At 41.8% G+C, this 22,778-nt stretch overlaps 1 protein-coding gene across 1 annotated transcript; it reads left to right on the forward strand.

Annotated features, from left to right (window-relative positions):
- The first annotated feature begins 220 nt into the window (after window positions 1–220).
- Window positions 221–21,126, forward strand: fbp2 (fructose-1,6-bisphosphatase 2). Its single transcript, XM_088336593.1, has 7 exons — window positions 221–395; window positions 3,607–3,769; window positions 3,844–3,936; window positions 9,561–9,701; window positions 9,767–9,904; window positions 20,087–20,206; window positions 20,905–21,126. Exons 1-7 carry the CDS (start codon window positions 223–225, stop codon window positions 21,088–21,090), a joined length of 1,014 nt encoding a protein of 337 aa, XP_088192719.1. The 5' UTR covers window positions 221–222; the 3' UTR covers window positions 21,091–21,126.
- The last annotated feature ends 1,652 nt before the right edge of the window (window positions 21,127–22,778 follow it).

The raw sequence follows: 22,778 nt of genomic DNA on the forward strand, positions 1-22,778 counted from the left end.
ATTGTATAGACACTATTTATTTGGTTGTGACTCTTAAGAAGATGAGTAGTTTTTACTTGACTTGACAGACTCACAACACAACTGGCATCAAGTCTGTGCAGCTGACACTTGACACCACCAACAAGAAGACACACACACACACACATTTTCATAGCCCCCGCTTGTATCGCCCGGTCACTTTGCTGGTTGAGTTCACCCGAGACAGACCCTGAACCAGGCAGCATGTCGGACCAGTCGGCCTTTGACACGGATGCATGGACGCTCACCCGTTTTGTCACGGAGACGGGCCGGCAAGCCAAGGGGGCGACGGGTGAGCTCACCCAGCTGCTCAACGCCATGATGACTGCCATCAAGGCCATCTCCTCGGCCGTGCGCAAGGCCGGACTGGCACACTTGTGAGTAGTGTATTCTCCACATTATAAGGCGCACCTAAATCCCCACACTATTTTTTTTTTAAATCGATAGACAAAATAAATTCAACATGACAGACAATAGTACGTGGTTTTGTTTTTCTCCCCGTTGCAAAGGAAAAAAATAGATGATAAAAGCTTATAATATTAAATATTATCAATCATACAGTTGTACCATATACTCAATACTCATAGAAGCAACCCCCACACACAAGCCTCTAAAATACCTAAACAAAGACAAAAAAAATAAATAAAAGTAAAAAAATGATTAAAAAAAATAGCAAAAACAAGTCAAGTCATGTCAAGTCAAGTCATGTTTATTTGTATAGCCCTTAATCACAAACAGTCTCAAAGGGCTGCACAGTTCAAAAACGATTGCATACTACAGACTATTAAGACACCATCCCCTGATCTAAAACCTACATGAGGGAAAATACACAGATATTGTCAACGTACGACAGATCGGGGTCAAATATGACATCTAAATTTTGAGCTGAGTCACTCTGGGTGATATTACATTTGTCAATGTTCAGAGCCGTTTTTGTGAACAAGTCAAGGCATTTAGATGGACCAATAACTAGCATTTTCAGAGTTAAAGCGCAAGAAGTTGAGTGACATCCACTCTTTCATCTCAGTTAGGCAGGCCTCCCAATTTCCAGTTTAGTGTGGAAAATTCCTCCATCGGAAGATATAGTTGAGTGTCATCTGCGTAGCTAAACACATCCTAAATTGCTACTAAACTAAACGTTTTAGCCTTACTGCTCGAATCCGGTTCAGCAAGTAAAACTCAATGTTTTGCAGTTCTCCAGCCTTGGACCGATATAAGAAGGTGTAGGTTGGAAGGAGGGGGAGGCTGTCGGCTCACCAGACCCTGACATCCAGGTTTTTCATACTATGTGGTCAGGCATTCCAAAATTGTGGAGCAAGTTTTTCAAAGGAGCTGTACAGGATTTGGAATTTTGTCAGCCTCAGTCAGCTCATTCATGGTGCACAGGCAAGTACGGGCATTTTTTAGATGCGCTAAAAAAAAAACTTTTCTTTTTTCATTTTTTTCTTGGCTTTTGGGTTGAAGTTTGGACTTTACTTGAAGTAGGCCTCTTCTTACTTGCACCATTTTCATGTTAGTAGCTTGGTTGGTTAGATCCCTTAGCTCCTCGGGTCATAGGGACACAGTTCCCTGTGGTATGTCTTGGGCAATTACAGCCTGGTGGCGCCCATTAAAAAATATAAAAAATTAAAAATAAAGAAATTAAAAAATAACCCACTGGAACAAGCATGACGTCACTCTCCAGCACTCCCCCGACCCCCCCAATCCTCTGCTGAATGTAAGATAAAAGTAGATAAGCATGGTAGAAAAAAAAGCATAATGGCTCTTTGAACTCAGTTAGGCTTCGTTGGCACATACTTGATAGAGAAAATAGTAAATGTTGGACTATTTTAAAGGGACCGTTTGTAACATTTAGTGACTCCTAGTAGTCCAAAAAACTTTCATGCAGAAAAAAAAAACCAATTAAATTTGAATACTAGGCCAAAAATACCTAAACTATCATCTCATCTCATTAGCTGCACCGCTTATCCTCAGTAGGGTCGCGGGGCTGCTGGAGCCCATCCCAGCAATCATCGGGCAGGGGACACCCTGAACTGGTTGCCAGCCAATCGCAGGGCCCACAGGGACAGACAACTCGCTCGCTCATTCATTCACACCTAGGGACAATTTGGACCGGCCAATCCACCTGAAATGCATGTCTTAGGAATGTGGAAGGAAACCGGAGTGCCCGGAGGAAACCCACGCAAGCACAGGGAGAACATACAAACTCCGCACAGGAAGTCCGGTAGCTGGATTTGAACCCACACAGGAGGTTCTCAAGACCTTAGAACTGTGCCGCACACGCGCTAACCTCTGCCCCGCCGTGCTGCCCCTAAACTATCATATAAAGTTAATTTAAAAAAAAAAAAAATCATAGGTTGAGAAATTACACTTAAGTCGGCCCAATATTTGTCCAGGGTCCTGCCACCACGCTGTGCTGTGTATCACTGGCCCTCGCTCCTATCAGATAACACAGTGCGATCTAGTGGTCAAATATTACACATTGAGGCTTTAAGGACACCTCCAAAAAAGTCACGTACTTGCACACGCAACACATGCAGCTTGATAGAGGCTGCAAAGATGATTTCAGCCAGAAGATGGCATGAGCAAGTGAAATATTTTCAAATTACGGACACCACCTTTAATGAAGGCAATGCATTGTTTTCATTTCTAAAAAATGATACCCCGACAGAATGTGAAATGCTATATGTATTATTATTAGTACAGTGGAACCTCGGTTCTCGACCATAATCCGTTCCAGAACCCTGTTCGAAAACCTATTTGTTCAATCACCAAAATCGTTTTTCCCATTAAAAGTAATGTAAAATCGTTTTAATCCGTTCCAACACCCTGAATGTTTACCATGAACGTAAACATGAAGCTAACCCAGGCTAATCGTACGTTCGCGTTAGCGTAATCTTCCGTACGAAAGATTACGCTAACATGAACGTGTAAAAATTTTAAAAAGGATTATGAATAGGATTTCTTACCTTTGTGGTGGACGGTGGGGAGAGAAAAATCATCAAAAGTTTTTTAACCTCTTTCAAAACTTGCGGCAGTTGCTTGCTTATAGCGCTAACTTCCTTAGCCGCATCACTCGATTTCACAGCCTCCTTATTCTTTACTATCGTACTGATAGTAGATTTAGCCATGCTGTATTCACTAGCAAGATCGGAAATTCGTACACCTCTTTCATATTTAGCTATTATGTCTTACTTAAAGGCAATAGTTTTACGAACAACTTGTCTTTTTTCACCTGTCCTGCTTGCACCGACCTTCTTCGGAGGCATAATTAGGGGCTAAAACACCCGTACGCTGCTCAGCATCGCACCCTAGCGTACCGGCGTTCGAACTCCGATTTTTTGACCGAACAGCGAAGCAAGAATTTCTCGAAATTTTTGGTCGAACGCCGATTTGTCCGAAGTGAGAGGCATTCGAAAACCGAGGTTCCACTGTATTATTATTATATTATATGATATAGTTTCCCCCTCTGGAGTTTTTGCAGTGTATTATAGCCATACGCCTGGTTCCATTTATAATCTGGTGCTGCGATAAGAGGACATTGTGTGGCTTAACATGGAACTTTTTTCCTTTTACGGGCACAACCAGACAGGGCATGGCAGGCTCTGTGAACGTGACCGGCGATGATGTGAAGAAGTTGGACGTTCTCTCCAACGACTTGGTGATCAACATGTTGAAGGCATCCTACAGCACATGTTGCATGGTCTCCGAGGAAAACAAAGAACTCATCGTCACGCCCAAAGACAAGAGGGTCGCTCTTGCATCGTTGTAACATGCATTTTGCAGTATTCTGTGCAACGAGTTGACTCTTAATTTGTGTTTCAGGGTAAGTACGTGGTGTGTTTTGACCCTCTGGACGGCTCCAGTAACATCGACTGCTTGGCTTCCATTGGCACCATCTTTGCCATTTATAAACGAGTGAGTCTCCCACTGGCTCTGTTTTTTTCTATTTGCCTTATTGTGTTTTACCTTTTATAATTTTTCTAATGATTATCAATGGATAATCGATCCACTTATCAACCTCACAATCCTAGAATCCACAATATCATTTACGCTTTCAGAAGCACTTGGTCAAATCAGATCAAATTTATCTGTAGAGCACCTTTTCGGGCAATACATTGTCTGAAAATTGTGGTGTAATAAAACATTCAATGTACAATAAGACAATAAAATGGAGCCTTCGTTTTGAAAATGCTGGTCTACTAGTGGCCCCAAGAGCCAAGAAGAGAACCACAGGTTCGAGAGCGTTCTCCATTCGGGCCCCGGTGCTGTGGAATGCTCTGCCCACTGAGATTCGATCTGCAACCTCAATTGAACTGTTTAAATCTAGGCTTAAAACACACTTGTATTCTATAGCTTATGAATGACCTATATTTCATTTTGACAATATCTGTGTATTGTTTGTTATTGCAACATCTGTTGCAGCCTGATCATCCTGGAAGGGGGATTACTTCATGTGTGGTCCCTTCTCAAGGTTTCTTCATTTTCCTTATGCTGAGGTTTTTGAGTTTTTCCTTTCCCTCATGTAGGTTTTAGATCAAGGGATGGTGTAATAATAGTCTGTAGTTTGCAATAATCTGTGGTCTGTGCAGCCCTTTGAGACGCCTAGTGATTGAGAGCTATTCAAATAACCATGACTTGACTGAAATCCCCTTCTTTATCCTTGCCCATCAACCCGAAAGACGTAATAATAATAATAATAATAATAATAATTTCCTTGTATTGTCATTCTGTGTAACTATGTACACAGAACGAAATGTCGATTGCACCTGACCCGTTGTAGCGAGCCGATGCAGCCGCAGCCAACAGAGGGCGCCGCCGACCACTTTTTAAGTCTTAGGAATGACTCGGCCGGGGCGCGAACCACCGACCTCCCAGTCTCAAAGCGGGCGCCTTACCATCTAGGCTACTGAGCTGGTACAGACTCACACAATGGTTAAAATACAGTAAAAACAAAATAAACAGTAATGGGAAAAAATGTGATAATGACAAGGCACAGACTAACAATGTTCAGAAAGGGACCTGAGGGAGAGTTATCCACACTGATAGGGATGGCACCAGATGGCCTCAGGATTTCGGCCATTAAACCATATCCAAACAGTGTGGGCCTCCAAAATAAGGAAAACGCGAAATAAATATATATTTATACAAACAAAAACAACTGCAGAACAAAGCATAAAATGTGAAGTAAAAGTAAAGTATAAATGATTAAAAGTTAAACAAGTCAAATCTTCTTATGGCCTCTAGAGGGAAACATCGTTAAGCTAGAAAAGGCCATGAGTAGTTTGAATTGTAAACGGCGAAGATACAGAAGCACCCATTTATCATAAAACCATAAATCATTATTTTAAACACACACACATTTATATATTTACACATATAAGCAGAGAGTTTGCACATGGTGGGGATACATTAAGTTGTCTTATTTGTTGGCTATTGAATTGAATTGTCCTCAACGTCATTGATAACGTCATAGTGACAGGGAACATTGTTTGCAACGAGATTTGACATGGCACTCCAGGATAAATACGTATTAAAGAATTAATAGAGAAATTGAGAAATATAAGATAAGAAATTGGTAAGAAATAGGAAACTGACCTGAACTAGTGTGCAATTTCAGCTGAAGAGTAGTACCTGGAGAGCCATTAGCCACTGCACCTATAAACCCGCCGCCATTTTTGGTCACAGTCACTGTCGTGTGAAATCGCTGGTCTTCGGGAATATTTTTATTTTTGGTCATATCAATCGTCCCTATGTTGTTCATCAAATAGTTATTTCAAGATTAATCTATTTTCAAATCTGTGAATATTAATTTATAGTTGTTTTAAATAAAAACTATATCTAAAATTGATTTGTGTAAGAATAAGTGTTTTCCGTCCTCCTGAGAGAGGGAAAGAGAGAGAGAGAGAGAGAGAGAGAGAGAGAGAGAGAGAGATTAATGAGCATATGTATTTGTGACTAATAAACTCTTTAAATAAGATACATTAAACAACCAAAACAATGAAGAGTGTAACAGTTTTATCGAAAGGTCTTTTTATCCCAATATAATACTTTTCCTAAAGTCTGTAATCAAATAAATCAGCATTTTTTTTAAAGTATTTGGATATTTTTTTAAACGTTCTGGAACAATAAAATATTTGTCAATTTGCCTCTATCCTATTGTAAAAATTGTCATAGAACAAAACTGTATTCTCTTGCTTTTGACTTAGCACGACTGAATCATTTCAGCGTTTATTGCTACAGCAGTGTTTTTTCACAGTTTTTTATGTTATATTTACTTATTTATTTATTTGTTTATTTTATTACTTTTTTTTCATTAAATTTATTTTGTTTGTTTGTTATTTTTTGTTCTTTTTTTATTATTATTTAATACTTGGAACAACTTTGTAATACATTTTTTGCAGTTCACCTCTATCCACATGTAAAAATCGTCTTAAATCACAACTTTATTCGTAAGCTTCTGACTCAGCATTGTTTTGCCTTATTTTTAGTTTTTGAAGTCTGTTGTATTTACCTCCTGTTGTTTTGTATGTACTTATTTACTATTTTTATTGTTTTGGCTATTTTTTGATATTTTGGATACTTTATTTTATTATTGTCTCCGTTTGTTATTATTTGTTATGAGGAACAACCTCGTAGTAAATATTGGGCAGTTTTCTGTATACACTTGCAAAAATCCATTTAAAGTTAAACATTATTTTCAGCATGACTCCACATGATTTCAGTGTTTTTGTTTTCTGTACCTTTTTCACTGTTGTATTTCTTTATTTTAATTTACCTAGTTGCTCTTTTTGAGCTGGCTTGTTTTTGTTATCTTTAATATTTCATCACCATCTTCTTCTGTTATTTTTTTTTAAAAAAATTTTTTAAAAGTATTTATTAAACTTTTAATAATTAATACATATTACCGGTATATGTTATTTTGTGTCAGCGATCTTTACCGAAGAACTCGGTGGATATCGGTAAATAACTCGGCCACAAGAGAGCAGCAAATTCCCTTTTCATTCAACATATGAGTACCCTTAGTTTTAAATAAGGCCTGGCATTGGCCCAATAACACCGAGTTTCAGGACTCTCCAATATCTAATGTTAAGGTTTGCACAAAAAAAACATAGTACCGTATTCCCTCACTATAACGCAGTTTCCATTTAAAGTCAAGTCATGTTTATTTGAATAGCCCTTAATCACAAGGAGTCTTAAAGGGCTGCACAGACCACATATTATTGCAAACTACAGACTATTATTACACCATTCCCTGATCTAAAACCTACTTGAGGGCAAAGAAAAACCCCAAAACCTCAACACGAGGAAAATTCGGTTCCACTGAGGTTGCAGATCGAATCTCAGGGGGAAGAGCATTCCACAGGACTAGGGCCCAAATGGAGAATGCTCTCTTACAGTTCTCTTCTTAGCTCTTGGGATCACTAGTAGACCACCATTTTCAGAGTGATTTTACAGTTTCGGTACTTCATGCATTTGCATCATGCATTTAGTTCTGCATTCCGATTGATTAACAGTCACTTTGCTTCTTACTCTTTGAAGGTAAAGCAGTTATTAGTAAAGAAATAAAAAGAAAAAAAGGTTATACAGTACAGTACATGTATTTATTGAACAAATGCTTGAGCATGTAAAACAGGTTTGTTCTTTTGGTTCAGACATTTTGACAAATATTTGCAAAATGATCTGACAAAAGGGACAGTGGCCCTCTGCATGGACAAAATCTTGTATAATTGTGTTACCAAAGAAAGTTAACCTCTAACTATCCTCCAACTATAGAACCATCAGTCTCATCAGCCATACAAGTAAAGCTATAACATACCTCAAAATGTCCTCCTGAACGGACTGAAACCACAGGCTGAAAACATCCTTGCTAAAGAACAAGGAGGATTCAGGGAGGGAAGGAGCACCACTGAACAGATTTTTAACCTGCGCATTCTATGCGACAAGTTTCAACAACACTGGAGAAACCTCTATTATGTCTTTGTGGATTTCAAGACGGCGTTTGACAGGGAATGACAAGGCTCCTTGTGGGCCACCATGTGAAAGTACAACGTGGCTCAGAAACAATTTCAGTCCATTTACCAGCTGTATGCCAATGCCAAGAGTGTGGTACTGATCAATGGTATCATTGGAGTGTGGTTTCAAACCTCAGTCAGCATGAAACAAGGCTGCATTCTCTCTTCAACCTCGCACAACATCTTCCTGGAGAGGATCATGACCGAAGCCCTGGACCAACATGAAGGCACAGTCAGAATTGGGGAGATAACATCAGAAACCTCCGTTTTGCCTGACTAGCAGGAGAAGAACAGTAACTCAAATCGGCACAGACCCAACAACCTCTAATGTATCACCACAAACATCACCATCAACCGCCAATAGCTTGAACCTGTCGCCAAATTTAAATATTTTGGAACCGTCATATCAGAAGAAGGATCAGAATCATGGCCAGGATAGCTCAAACCAAAGCCACACTTACCAGACTTAAACCCATCTGGAAGGAGGAGACTTTACCAATGAAATCAAAGATCAAACCCATGCAAAATCTAGTTACTACGAGACATGGACTCTCACAGAAAAGCTTGGAAGGAAAGCCAGGCCATTGAGTTGTGATGCTACAGAAAACTTCAATTAATCAGCCACATAGCCCACGTGACAAAAGAAACAGTGCGCAAATCCATCAAACGGCTCATTGGGCCTTACGAAGAACTGTTGTCTATGGTCACGTCACAAGATCATCACGACTAACCAAGATTATTCTCCAGGGCACAGTCCAAGAATGCAGGATGGAGAGGAAGAAAAATGGACTGGTGCTTACCGCCTCAACCCAAACTCAGGCCAGGAAATGTCAGCAGTGGAGAAAGCTGTCCATAGTTGCATCCTCAATGGTGCCCCAATAACCTAGCCGGTCAAGGAAACTGTGAACCCATCAATCCATCTATCCATTATCTGCTCCGTTTACCCTCTCTAAGGTCGCGAGGATGCCGGAGCCCATCCCATCTATCTTCGGGCAGTTTGCAAGTGATATCTGAACCATGAACCAATAATACAGTATTTAATTGTATAATATTCGTTATCTGCACCGCTTATCCTCAGTAGGGTCACGGGGGTGCTGGAGCCCATCACAGTTGTCTTCGGGCATTGGGCAGGGGACACCCTGAACTGGTTGGCAGACAGTCGCAGGGCACACGGAGACGGACAACTCACTCGCTTGCTCACACCTAGGGACAATTTGAACCGGCTATTTAACCTGACATGCATGTTTTTAGAATGTAGGAGGAAACCGGAGTGCCTGGAGGAGACCCACGCAAGCATAGGGAGAACATGCAAACTCCACATAGGAAGTTTTGATCTCATGACCTCAGAACTGTGCCACACACGCGCTAACCACTGCGCTGCTGTGCTGCTCTTGTATAACATTTTCCTCCCAAAATTATAAAGTTTTCTACTTCGTGGATTTCAATTTTTATGGGTTCTTTCTTAGAACGTAACCCCCGTGATAAATGAGGGATTTCTGTACTAGGTTTTATATCTTGTGCCCTCAGGTGACAGAGGGTGAGCCCACCGAAGAAGACGCCCTCCAGCCGGGCAGCAACATAGTCTGTGCCGGTTACGCCCTCTACGGCAGTGCCACCTTGGTGGCCCTCAGCACCGGAACGGGTCTCAACTTTTTCATGCTGGATCCAGTGAGTTGAGGAGAAGATCGGAGAAAAATGCGACTGTGATATTCATTACTTTTTTGGGTGGCCAGGCCATCGGTGAGTTCATTCTGACGGAGAGGAACGTGAAGATCAAGCCCAAGGGGAAGATCTACAGCTTAAACGAGGGCTACGCCAAATACTTCCACCCGTCTGTCAATCATTACATCCAGCACAAGAAGAACCCTGAGGTCAGCTGCACGTGTTTTATGTCGATACTGTCTGCGGGGGGGTGAAGGCGTGGGAGTTTGGGGGTCTCGTTCCTCACGCAGACCAACTTCCCCTTCCTGTTATAAACTGCCGTCTCAGCGTTTTGGAGACTGGAGCAGCATGTGATGCAAGGTGGCGGTCATGTGTTAGTACAGTGATGACTTGGAATATATTTTGATAGCAAATGCAAAGGCATACTTTTTTTTTCGCCTTGTCGGCACATTTCCCATTTCCCCTTTTTTAAGCTTTCTCGCAATGATTCAGCTGAGAAACGAACGGGAATGGTGTCAGTGACTCAAAATGGCATGTATTTAGAATTAGAATTGTCTTTTTTGACATCGATAATAATGTCGGGAACACGGTTTACAACAAGATCGGACGTGACACTCCAGGATAAACAGAAAAAAGACCTTCAAGAAATGAATGATTGAATGGCTTTTATTGACATTATACAATAGTACAACAAAATCGGAGTGGGAGTAAAAAAAATTATAAAGGCCGAACTTGTCAGGACCAGAACGGAAACAGGACCCAATTGCGTGACGTTTACCACAAGTTTTATTGAAAGAAAGAGGAAGGGCTGCGCCACGATCCGGTGTTCGCTGGACGCGGGAAGCAAGTCGCTCTCGGATTCGGACTGGGATCCGAACACGGAAGTGGACCTTCCTTAGCGAGCGATGGCGGTGTCAGGGATGGTAGCCGGTACTGGGAGAGCAAGACGTGGTCGGGGTCGGAAACGAGTCGTAAGCCAGGACGGGGAAGCAGACGTGGTCGGGATCAGAAATGGTTCGTAAGCCGGGACAGGAGAGCAGCCGTGGTCGGGATCAAAACAGGTCGTAGCCGGAGACAGACAGAAGCAAAAATGGGACAGACGGGAGTCAGGGTCGAAAAAGCTTGCCTAGTGTTAACTGAGGTTCGCAGACGGACTGACAACAGGGGACTGACAGGACTGAGTTCAAATAGTGACAGGGAGCCAATCAGAGTCCGTGGCAGTTGGCGCCAAAGGAGCGGGCACAGGTGATTCACATCTGTAATCATGAAAATAAATACATTTGTTTCATAGTAGAATAAATTCTCATTGTACTTTCTTAATTGATTGCATTAAAATTATCAATATTTAAATAGTCAAGTCAAGTCAAGTCATTTTTATTTGTATAGCCCTAAATCACGAAGAGTCTCAAAGGGCTTCACAGATTGTTACACTATATTACACAAACTATTTTCAACCGACAAGAGGAGTAGGTTATTCATATGCAATGGAGTAGAAGTGAGTTTTAAGTTTAGATTTAAACATTTCCACTGAGGTTGCAGATCGAATCTCAGGGGGAAGAGCATTCCACAGCACCGGTGCCCGGATGGAGAACGCTCTCGAACCAGCAGAAGACTTTTTTGCTCTCGGGATCATCAGAAGACCAGCACTCTCAGATCGTAGGCTTCGGACCGGGACATAGTGGCAGATCAGATCTGAAAGATAAGAGGGAGCAAGTCCATGTATGATTTTGTACAATACTAAGAGAACTTTGAAGTCACATCTTTGGCTAACTGGGAGCCAATGCAGGTTAGCCAAAATCGGTGTTATGTGATCGTACTTTTTTGTCCTGGTTAAGAGCCTCGCTGCGGCATTTTGTACTAGCTGAAGAGACTTGATTCTGGACTTCGGGAGACCGGAGAGTAGTGCATTGCAGTAATCGAGACGGGAGGTAACAAATGCATGAATTATTGTTTCCGCATCAGACTGAGACAGTATTGAACGGATTTTAGCAATGTTGCGAAGATGGAAGAAGGCAGTTCTAGTAATTTGCTTTACATGCATCTCAAAGGATAGATCAGGGTCAAATATGACACCTAAATTTTTAACTGAGTCACTCTGTGTGATGTGACATTTGTCAATGTTCACAGCAGTTTTTGAGAATAAGTCCCGGCATTTAGAAGGACCAATGACTAACATTTCAGTCTTTTCAGAGTTAAGACGCAAGAAATTGAGTGACATCCACTCTTTTATCTCAGTGAGACAGGCCTCCAAATTTCCACAGTTTAGTGTGGAAGATTCCTCCAACGGAAGATATAGTTGAGTGTCGTCTGCATAGCAATGGAAGCTGATATTGTACTTGCGAATAATATCACCTAATGGAAGCATGTAAATGTTGAAAAGTAGGGGGCCGAGCACTGAACCCTGCGGAACACCGCAGGTAACATTAAATGGCTCAGATGTCGTTTCACCATATTTAACACAGTGCGTCCTATCTGAGAGGTAGGATTTGAACCACGAGAGGACAGCTCCTGAGAGACCAATCCATTTTTCCAACCGTTCTAGTAGGATATTGTGGCGCACTGTGTCAAAAGCAGCACTAAGATCCAGCAGCAGCAAAAGTGATGAAGCGCCAGAATCCATTGACATTAGGAGATCATTTGTTACCTTGATCAGAGCTGTCTCAGTAGAGTGGTTAGCCCTGAATCCTGATTGCATGGATTCAAAAAGGTTATTCTCGGATATGAAAGCATTCAGCTGCTGTGCCACTACTCTTTCGAGTACTTTAGAGAGGAAAGGTAGGTTTGACACAGGTCTGTAATTACTTAATATTTCTGGATCAAGGTTGGGTCGTTTCAGTGTGGGTTTAATAACGGCGGACTTAAAAGCTGCTGGAACTACACCTGAGGAGAGTGATGTATTTATAATATTTAGAACTGAAGGCCCAAGGACGCTAAAAAGACTTTTAATAAGTGAACCTGGGAGCGGGTCGAACTGGCAAGTTGTCGGTTTGGCCGCATTCACCACTTGTTTGAGATCATCAAGTGACAGTTCACTAAAACCGGCCATTTTCCCAGGGCAGCCACCCTGTCGTGCATCTGTAAATTTCAGTCCTTTAATACGTGTGGTACTAACAATATCTTTTGCAATTTCTTCCTGTATGCATTGAATCTTCTTAGTGAAGAAGACCATTAACTCCTGAGCAGAGTGTGTCGAACTGTCTGCGATAGGCTGTTGCCTTGTAAGCGATGCTACAGTGTCAAAAAGGGCTTTGGGGTTGTTCTTTTGAGACGCAATCACCTTCGAAAGGTAGGCCGATTTTGCAGAGGCAAGGGCCGCTTTATACTTTAACAAGCTGTCACACCAGGTTTGATGGAAAACCTCAAGCTTGGTAGCGCGCCATTTTCTCTCCCATTTCCTGCATTCTTTTTTAAGGGTTCTAGTTTCATCAGTAAACCAAGGTGTGCGTCTTTTAGGACGTGATTTTAGTTTTATGGGCGCTATTGAATCCAGCACACTAGTCAGGGTGGTATTGAACTCATTCATGAGTGAGTCAATCGAGCCATTGTATTTAGGAAAGGACGCAACTGCTCCAGGAAGGAGTTCAAAGAGCTCAGAAACTGTGCCAGTGCTTATATTGCGTCCGCTAAATCCCTCATCTTTATTAACTCTACAGTTAGTTAGCACCTCAAATGTCACTAAATAATGATCAGAGATAACAGTAGTACACGGTAGCACCATAATGTTTGAGGTTAAAACTCCTCGAGTCAGAATCAAGTCTAGCGTGTTCCCATTTTTATGGGTTGGCAAGTCAACCAGTTGAGTAAAACCAAATGCATCAATTAGAGAACTAAACGCAATAGTAAGTGAACTGTGTGGGGAGTTCATATGAATGTTAAAGTCTCCCATAATTATAATTTTGTCTGCATAGGTTACTAGTTCAGACAAAAGTTCAGCAAATTCGTCTAAGAAAGTTGTGTATGGCCCAGGTGCACGATAGATAGTTATTACATCAATTGACAATTGAGGGGACCGCATCACAAGAGCCTCAAACGTTTTGTAATTATTAGAGGTACGTGTATTAAATTTGAGCGATTTTTCAGAGATTAGCGCAACACCACCACCTCTTTTCAGCGTGCGTGCTATATGACTACTCTCGTAGTCTGGGGGAGAGGCATAATTTAGCGCTAAGTGCTCATCCGGGCGTAACCACGTTTCACAAAGACCCATACAGTTAAGTTTATAATCACGAATAATGTTATCAACAAGTAAAGCTTTTGGAGCAAGCGATCTAATATTTAACAGACCAAATTTCAGTTTTGCTGAATCATTTGACTTAGCTGAACTCTTTGTAGTCTTTGTCGAGATCTTCAAAAGCTCCCGGCGTTGTGGCCGTTCGTGAGCGCTGAGTTTAAAGCGTCGGTTGTCCGGCGAGGAATGAATGGTGGAATTAGTTACATCCTCGCGTCCATCCTCGCGTCCATCTTGCTGCTTGGACTTCACACGCTTCACACATCTACCTGCACGGCAACCACGTTTCTGTTTCCTTTCTTTACGGGGCCGCCGCCGTCGTTTATTAAGAGGAATAGCTGTCCACAAGGATGCCGGGTCTCTTTGAAGTTCGCTCGGTATATCATAGGCGTTATAAAAAGTGCCCGAAAAGTCGAAATTTAGACGCCCACCCAACCGAATAAGTTCGTCCCTACTGTAAGTGTTTTTGGCCACACATGTGTCCAAAAGTGAAAGCAAAAAAGACAAGAGAACGGCAATAAATAGAAGATTAGCTGGACGATTAGCTGGACGAGCCGCAAGCATGTATCCATGCGCCGCCATGTTGGATTCATGTTTTTGTCAATGAGGCTTGTGAATTTATTTATTTGAATTTCTCAAGTAACAACTTATCATGTTATTACTATGTTATTACAAAGTTTATTACGAGAAATAGAGTTAAGTAGACTTAGTCAACCGATATAAAAAATTTACTAGAAAATCACAATAACCCAGTACTGATGAGATATTTTCTGAACAGGCACCTCAGCTGTCCTTGGGGGGGGGCACCCAGGTGCCCGTGAGTACCACGTTGGAGACCCCTGATTTAAGTATTTAAAAATACAGTATATGTGTACATTTTTTGCAGTTATTTAAAAAAAGAAAATAATGAAGTGATAGTTTTTGCAGTAAATAATTGGTTTATCGTGTTACTTTTAGGTGGCTTAGATGACTATCAGTATCACACTTTGAATATTTCGTGAAAATCAAGGGTCTGGGTGGCCCTGGGTCAAAAATCGCTACTGCCGCTAGTGGTAGAAACACAGTATTGCGCTCCTGGCCTAAAAAAGTGGGTTTTATCTGTGAACCAGATGTACTTGAGAAAAAAAGCCTGGCTCCTGAGGCATAACTTCCCAAGCCCTGCAATAACTTAAAATTTCCTGCCTTAAACTGTGTCTGAATCTACCTCCGAATCCATAAGAGCAACCAACACCCTCGACCCCCCCATGCCTCCCCCCTATGCAGCCTTTTGAAAGGATCCTCTCATGTTTCACAAGGCCTTGTTCCCATTCCCTTTAGGTATGTGTTTGCATGCGAAAGTCAGGAATGAGTCAAAGCTTTGGCCTCGGTGTGAGTCAGCGAGCACATGACTGCTCCGCCTCCCACATCGAACTGGAAGCAGGATTCGTACGGGTGCTTGAAATCCTGGAAAATGCTTGAATTATAGTGTTGTGTTTTCAATGTCAGGAAAAATCTTGAATATTGGGTGAAGAGCTTGAAAAGGGTTTACAGTAAATTGTTGCCGTTGCCATATTTTCTGGCAGTGTGACTCTAAAACCAAGCATTAAATTAAAAAAAAAGTGTGTGAAAATGACAATGCCACGCCAGCACCCAAGAAGACAGCTCTATCCAGAAAACCGGGTCTTTTGGCTCGGCTCACTGAGAACTCTGTAATTCCTTTAATGATATATTATCAATAACAATAAAACATTATGCACCATCAGAAAAATCAAATGTTTTGCAGGGGTTTCCTGCAAATCACATGAAATATAAAAATTAATTCACAGATCTACAAAAAAACTGTAAAATACAAAACAATTTTAGCTTCTTACACACTGAACAGATTTAAAGTCAAACAACAACACAAAATCCCTGAAAATGCAAAATGATAAAATATAAATTACAAATGTTAACTCTTCAGTGTTATAAATAGATAAAAACACCAAAACCATTTACAATTCTATTTTAACCAATTTAGACACTAATCCTCTGAAAAACACGCAAAAAATGAATTAAAGTAAGTACGACAAAAAGCAAAAGACAAACAGTCTCTAAGATTGAAAGATTGAATGCACTCTGTTTTGGAGCAATTAGTATCATTAAAATCAATCCAAGTTTGGCTAATTTTTCTGCTTTTTATTCATACAGATCTTCCTTTTTTTATTTGTTTTCCATATGAAACTCAATTTTTATGTCACGACCAGTACAAGCAGGGGACCCAAATGCGTAACACAATGCTTTATTAAGGGATCGATACAGGAAACAGAATCAGGATACGGGTAGCAGTGCCAGGAGTACGGAGATTGGATTGGGGATCAGTACAGGAAACAGAATCAGGTTACGGGTAGCCGGGACAGGAGAACGGAGCTTGGATCAACGATCGATACAAGAAACTGAATCAGGTCACGGGAAGCAGGCACAGGAGAACGGAGCTTGGATCGGGGATTGATACAGGAAACAGAATCAGGATATGGGTAGCCGGGACAGGAGTACGGAGCTTGGATCAGGGATCAATGCAGGAAACAGAATCAGGATATGGGTAGCTGGGACAGGAGAACGGAGTTTGGATCAGGGATCGAAACAGGAAACAGAATCAGGATACCGGTAGCTGTGACAGGAGTACGGAGCTTGGATCAGAGATCGATACAGGAAACAGTATAAGGTTACGGGTAGCCGGGACAGGAGAAGGGAGCTTGGATCAGGGATCGATAAAGGAAACAGAATCAGGATACTGGATACAGGACACATCGGGAACAAAACGGGAGCCAAAGTCAAAAGATGCTTGCCTTGCAAGTGCGGAGGTTTGTTGACGGACTGACCAGGAGTGAATGAGAGTACCGAGCTTAAATAGGAGGGGAATTAATCAGGAAATGAGCAGCAGCTGGAGCCAAAGGGCAAATCATGACATATTACCCAACACCTTTAGAGCCCTTTCCATGTTTGTAAACAAGCGTGGCGTAGCCAAGCTGTGCATTGTTGAAACAAAACGGCAGAATTCATGTCAGTTTATAGCAGCCCATCGACACAAAATGGTTGTAGACCGTAGAAAGGAACATCTCAAAATGGCACAAAGTCTGTGCTAGCAGCCATTGACAGGTTTAAAAATCAAACCTCTATTTTCTTCTAAAACTAAGCTAGTAATGAGTTAACTGACCTGGCAGTGAATGAGTAAAATACCACAATGCACTACTTAGGTTATAAATAACTTGTCCAATGAACTAGTTAGTTTGTGACATTATTTTAGTCATCAAAGTAAAAATATTGATTCAATAAAATCGTTCTTTTGATTGACGCTGGATTTCTTCCTTTGAACGTACTGGAACAAATAAAAAAATTGGCCTTGAAAGGGCTTAAAACACTGGTGTCAAACAGGCAGCCCGCGGGCTAGATCAGGCCCGCTAAGGGATTGAATCTGGCCCGCGAGACAACACTCAGAGAAGCGCAAGAGAAAAACAAGCTGCAGTTTGAAATATGTCAACTTGATGTTGCCAAAGCCAGGTGCCTCGAACAAAGACACTGTACTTGTATTTATTTCTCTCTCTCTCCCTCTCTCTCTCTCTCTACCTCTCTCTCTCTCTCTCTCTTTCTTTTCCATCCCTTTTCCCCCACTCTGTCTCTGTCTCTTTCATTCTCTGTGTCTCTCTTTTTCTGTTCCTTTTTTGCTCTTTGTCTCTTTCTCTCTCTGTGTCTTTTAACCTCTTTTGCTCTAACTTCCTTTTTTCCTTTTCTCTCTTTTCTCTTTCTCTCTTCATACCCTTCGTGCTTTCTTTTCTCTTTTCTCTCCTTCAGCCTTTCTATTTCTCTTTGGATTTCTTTCTTCCTCTCCCTTTCTTTTCCCCCTCTCTCACGACTTTTTATCTTTTGTTTCACACGCTCTCTCCCTCTCTCTCTTTTTCTTTCTTTGTCCCGCCCTCTCTCCTTTTCCCTCCCTCTTTCTCTTATTTCTTTATCTCTTTTTCTTTCTCTTTAATCTAGTAGTCCGCCCCCCGGCAGAATGTTTGTTCTATCGTGTGGCCCCTGAGTTAAAATGAGTTTGACACCCCTGGCTTAATATGTGCTTGAATTTGGCTATGAAAAAGGTGTACGAACCCTGTAGAAGGCTCCACAAACTTGAAGTGGAAAAAAAACATTATAATCACACACTTTGTACTTTAAGAGTGAGAAGCCAATGGATTAAGGCCACAAGCATACCAATTGTAGTGAAAAGCCAAGAGTTTTACAAAAGAGCCACCTGACACGCGAGTTGTTTACCCGGCCCACTCGGCGGACTTTGAGTTGTTGATTTGAGATTGAGTCCCATGGAATGTCATCCTACTTTTTCTTTTCCTCGCGCTGTTATAATTACACACAAGCTCACTTGCCGCCTGCTCTGAAAGCATTCAAGCTATCGAACATTTGATTCATGCTAACATTGTTGATGACGAAACACGTCCTTGTTGTGTTAGCGAGTAACATTTGTCGTTGCGATTTTACACGCGACTGAAATGTGAATGCATTTAGTGGAGGAAAACATACACCTACATGTGCATATTCTTTATCCTCTGTAAAGCACAGCAAACTATGCTTTATACTAGCGTAGTTGTAGTCCTTTTTGTTGTCATTAAAATATTAGAGCAACACTTTGCTGCATCCTAGCCAAGGTGGTAAGCACCAGAAGGAGCGGCAGAATAGAATAGAATAGAATAGAATAGAATAGAATAGAATAGACATCATTGTAATTGTGTTATGAACCGGAACAGGATAAGGACCCAAATGTGTGACGTTTCTCACACAAGCTTTTATTTTACGGGAAATGGGAAGTCATGCACGTTAGGCAGCGGTTTGGCGTGGAAAGACAGGAAGCCAGAAACCGACGAGTTCAATACCAATTGTCCGACCAGATATCAATAGATGGGGCCGATACCGGACAGGATGGAACAGTCAGGATTGATATTGAAACAGGATATCGAAATTAAACAGGGCAAACTAGACGGGAACGAAAACTGGGGGGAATAATGAACAGGACAAAAATAGACGTGAACGAAACTGGAAACCGATATTAAACGAGAACAATACCGGACAGGAAATACCAACAGGAACCAGGACCGAGTCAGAACCCACGTTTTGGGGGCAGAGGTTCGTTAACGGACCGACAAACGGAGTGTGAGACCACTGAACTTAAATAGAAGGAAATCCAATTTGTCAATGAGCTGCAGCTGGCCCCACACGGGCGGGCCAATTGGGCGCCATGGCAACCGTCACAAATTGATAAAACATTCGTGTTTGATTGCAGGATGAAATGGATAAATAATTTGCTGTTTTTTCTCATTTGATTACATTTATTTTTGCTTCGATTAATGAGTTTATTGAAAGGATGCAATGCAATTTAACAAATTGTGCAAAAAAAGTTGAAAATAAGAAAAAATGGATTCGCCAGAAAGCTATTTATCTGGAGTTCTGTGGCCATGATGCAAGAGAAGACAAGTTTCATTGAAAGAAAGAGGAAGGGCTGCGCCCACGATCCAGTGTTCGCTGGACACGGAAAGCAAGTCGCTCTCGCACTCGGATTGGGATCCGAACACGGAAGTGGATCTTCCGTAGCGAGCGATGGCGGTGTCAGGGACAGAAAAACTGGTCGGTAGCCGGGACTGGGAGAGCAAAACGTGCTCGGGGTCGGAAACGAGTCGTAAGCCAGGACGGGAGAGTACACATAGTCGGGATAAAAAATGGGTCGTAAGCCGGTACGGGAGAGCAGACGTGGTCAAGATCAAAACAGGTCGTAGCCAGAGACAAACGGGAGCAAAAAACGGACAGGCGGGAGTCAGGATCAAAAAAAGGCTTGCCTTGTATAAACAGAGGTTCGCAGATGGTCTGACAACAGGGGATTGACAGGACTGGGTTTAAATAGGGACGGGGAGCCAATCAGAACCCGCAGCGGTTGGCGCCAGGTGATTCACATCGGTAATCATGACAAGCGAAGGCTGCGGACCGGAACATTTCTACGACAGTTGTACTTTTTTCCTCGAATAATTGTGTAACTTTTAACTCAATCAAATCTGTTTTTGGACAATTGTGTAATAAAAAAATCACTTGAACCATTACTGTCATTTCCATGTTGAACTTCTTTGATTGCTACCCGGTTTTTGCTTTTTTGTGGGACATGCAGGACGGCGGGACGCCCTACGGTGCACGTTATGTGGGCTCAATGGTATCCGACGTGCATCGCACCATCGCGTACGGTGGCATCTTCATGTACCCGGCTAACCAAAAAAGCCCGGAGGGGAAGGTAAGCTCTGATTTTGATTCCCTTTCCAGAAAAAGAAGACAATGCAGTTTCGCTTTCTTGATAAAAGTTGAGATATCGCAGAGTAAACGGGAAGGTGAAGTGAAAGTCACGGTGAAACGGCAGCTGTACAGGATGTGCAAGGCGGACAAAGGGGAAGTTGACTTTTACTGTCTGGCTGGAGACAAGATAAGGGTTTTGAGTTCAATTCCCAGCACAGACACATCAGATTGGGGAGGCAGTAGCTCAGGAGGTAGAGCGCTCGTCTTGGGATCAAGCGATCGCAGCTCGAATCCCGGCTCCTCCGTGTTACATGTCGAAGTGTCCTTGGGTAAGACACTGAACCCCTAATGCAGGTTGGCGCCTTGCATGGCTGCACGGCAGCTATTGGTGTGTGAGTGTGTGTGTGAATGGGTAAAGCGCTTTGGGAAGTCTTCATTGACTTGCGCTATATAAATGCAGATCATTTCATTTAATATCATTCATGGGTAAGGGGTTGAAGCTAGGGGTAAAGTTTGGGTTTAGGGGGTTAGGGTTTTGGTTCGATTTGATGCAGATGAGGACATTTATTACAAAGTTTCAAAATAAAGATAACATCAGAATGCACTCAGGACCAGTAGATGGCCACAAAGAATCTGGTATCGTGTACTGTATTTTTAATCAATAATTTAATGAATAACTTGTGATTTTTGCGTGTGTAGCTGCGTCTGCTATACGAGTGCAACCCAATCGCATTCCTGGTGGAGCAGGCAGGGGGCGTGGCCACAACCGGCACCCAAAGGATCCTGGACGTGAAGCCCCGGGCCCTTCACCAACGGATACCCTTCGCGGTGGGCTCGCCCGATGACGTTCACGAGTATTTGACTTTTGTCAGCAAATATCAGTAAGACTTGATGTAGTGTCTTGGACTTGACCAATCAAAGCAAAACATTTTTGCCAGGATCCCTAAAGTGTTACTTTATCGAAAAGGAAAACAATGAAATAAAACCTGATTTTTCAATACATCGTGTGCTTGATTTTTTTGTCTGAAATGTTTTTATCTCCTATATAACAGTGATGATTTTGGTTTAATAGACCTTCAAAATAGGGCGAGAAGACATCAATGGATTCTGAATGTTCTAAATAACCTCCCCTGAGCCATTGCTGTCACTGTCTTTTCTTCCTCATGCCATGAGGCTCTTTAACTCCACCCGGCAGAGTAAAGGCCCACATTAAACCACACCACCTACATTGGATCTTACTGCATTATGTGTAGCACTATTTAGTTAATCTATATAACATGCTAAAGTGGGCATTTGCACGTCACACTGGGTATTTGTATATTGTTTTTCTTTTGGCTTTATTATTGTATTGTTCTCAGCTCAGGGATGCTGCTGGAAATGTGAATTTCCCTTAGGGGATGAATAAAGTATCTATCTATCTATCTATCTATCTATTTATTTTTATTAAATCTCCTTAAAAAAGCAGATCCGACATAAAGGGAGTTTAAGGTAATATTTGACCACTAGATGGCACTGTATTGCCTAATGCTATCAGGAACCAGTGCCAAATGAGCACAGCGTCGAAGCAAGATGCCAGGCCAACATGGAGACGACTACTAAGTATGGATTCCACTATGTAAAAGAAATACAAATTTCTCGACCTATGAAAATGTATAATAATTAACAATGATATAATAATTCATGCATTTTTGCCTAATATTCAAATCAACTTTTTTTTAATTAAGGTTTTTTTTACCACTAGGAGGCACCAAATATTACACACTGTTCCTTTAAGTCAAAAACTAGCAACCTGATTGGCCAATCATGACAATAATTTAATATTTTGTCATTTCCCACCCTTTTTCCAAAGTTTACTAATTAGTTGGTTTGAACAAAATTATCTAGAAACAAATCCAAAAGTTGCTATACCTGTTTATTTTTGCTCATTATTTACTAGGGAATATTTTGACACTGCCAAAATGTGCTCTCTAAATCATGTACTGTTCACCGTTCACGGATCCCTTAACCGCCAGGGTCGTCAGGGCATCACTCCCTGTGGTGTGTCTTGGGCAAGTACAGCCTGGCGGAGCCCATCCCTTACTAGGCCAATTTTTTAGGGGTAGGGGGTTTGCTTCCCAAATCAAACAGATAGAACTAGTTTCAACGGATACCGGTAGCAGTAGACACCTCCTGAAAGGACCAATGTACAGCACTTTCATCATCTGCTTGCTGTTGTTGTTGGAGTAACTTTAAATCAGGCATGTCCAAAGTCCGGTCTGGGGGCCAGTTACGGCCCGTGATAAAATTTTCACTGGCCTGCATCCTCTATATATCCTCATCTCATAAAATTAATAATATGTGGCCCGCTACTAATGTTGACCGCAATATGATCCAGTTAAAGTAACCCTACACAACCCTGTATATATAATATATATATATATATAGAGAGAGAGAGAGAGAGAGAGAGAGAGAGAGAGAGAGAGAGAGAGAGAGAGAGAGAGAGAGAGAGAGAGAGAGAGAGAGAGAGAGAGAGAGAGAGAGAGAGAGAGAGAGATTCCCTACTTCTAGCTAAATGTAACTGAGTTAGTAACTGA

Source organism: Urocampus carinirostris, chromosome 5 (assembly GCF_059441175.1).
Source record: "Urocampus carinirostris isolate Australia breed hairy pipefish chromosome 5, RoL_Ucar_1.0, whole genome shotgun sequence".
In the NCBI taxonomy this organism is placed as follows: domain Eukaryota; kingdom Metazoa; phylum Chordata; class Actinopteri; order Syngnathiformes; family Syngnathidae; genus Urocampus; species Urocampus carinirostris.

Bases quoted from the DNA above. Each gene is read 5' to 3' on its own strand.
- fbp2 (XM_088336593.1), top strand. From the start codon at position 223: ATGTCGGACCAGTCGGCCTTTGACACGGATGCATGGACGCTCACCCGT. The intron at 396-3,606 runs GTGAGTAGTGTA...GGGCACAACCAG, and splicing joins AAGGCCGGACTGGCACACTT to ACAGGGCATGGCAGGCTCTG. The intron at 9,702-9,766 runs GTGAGTTGAGGA...TTGGGTGGCCAG, and splicing joins ACTTTTTCATGCTGGATCCA to GCCATCGGTGAGTTCATTCT.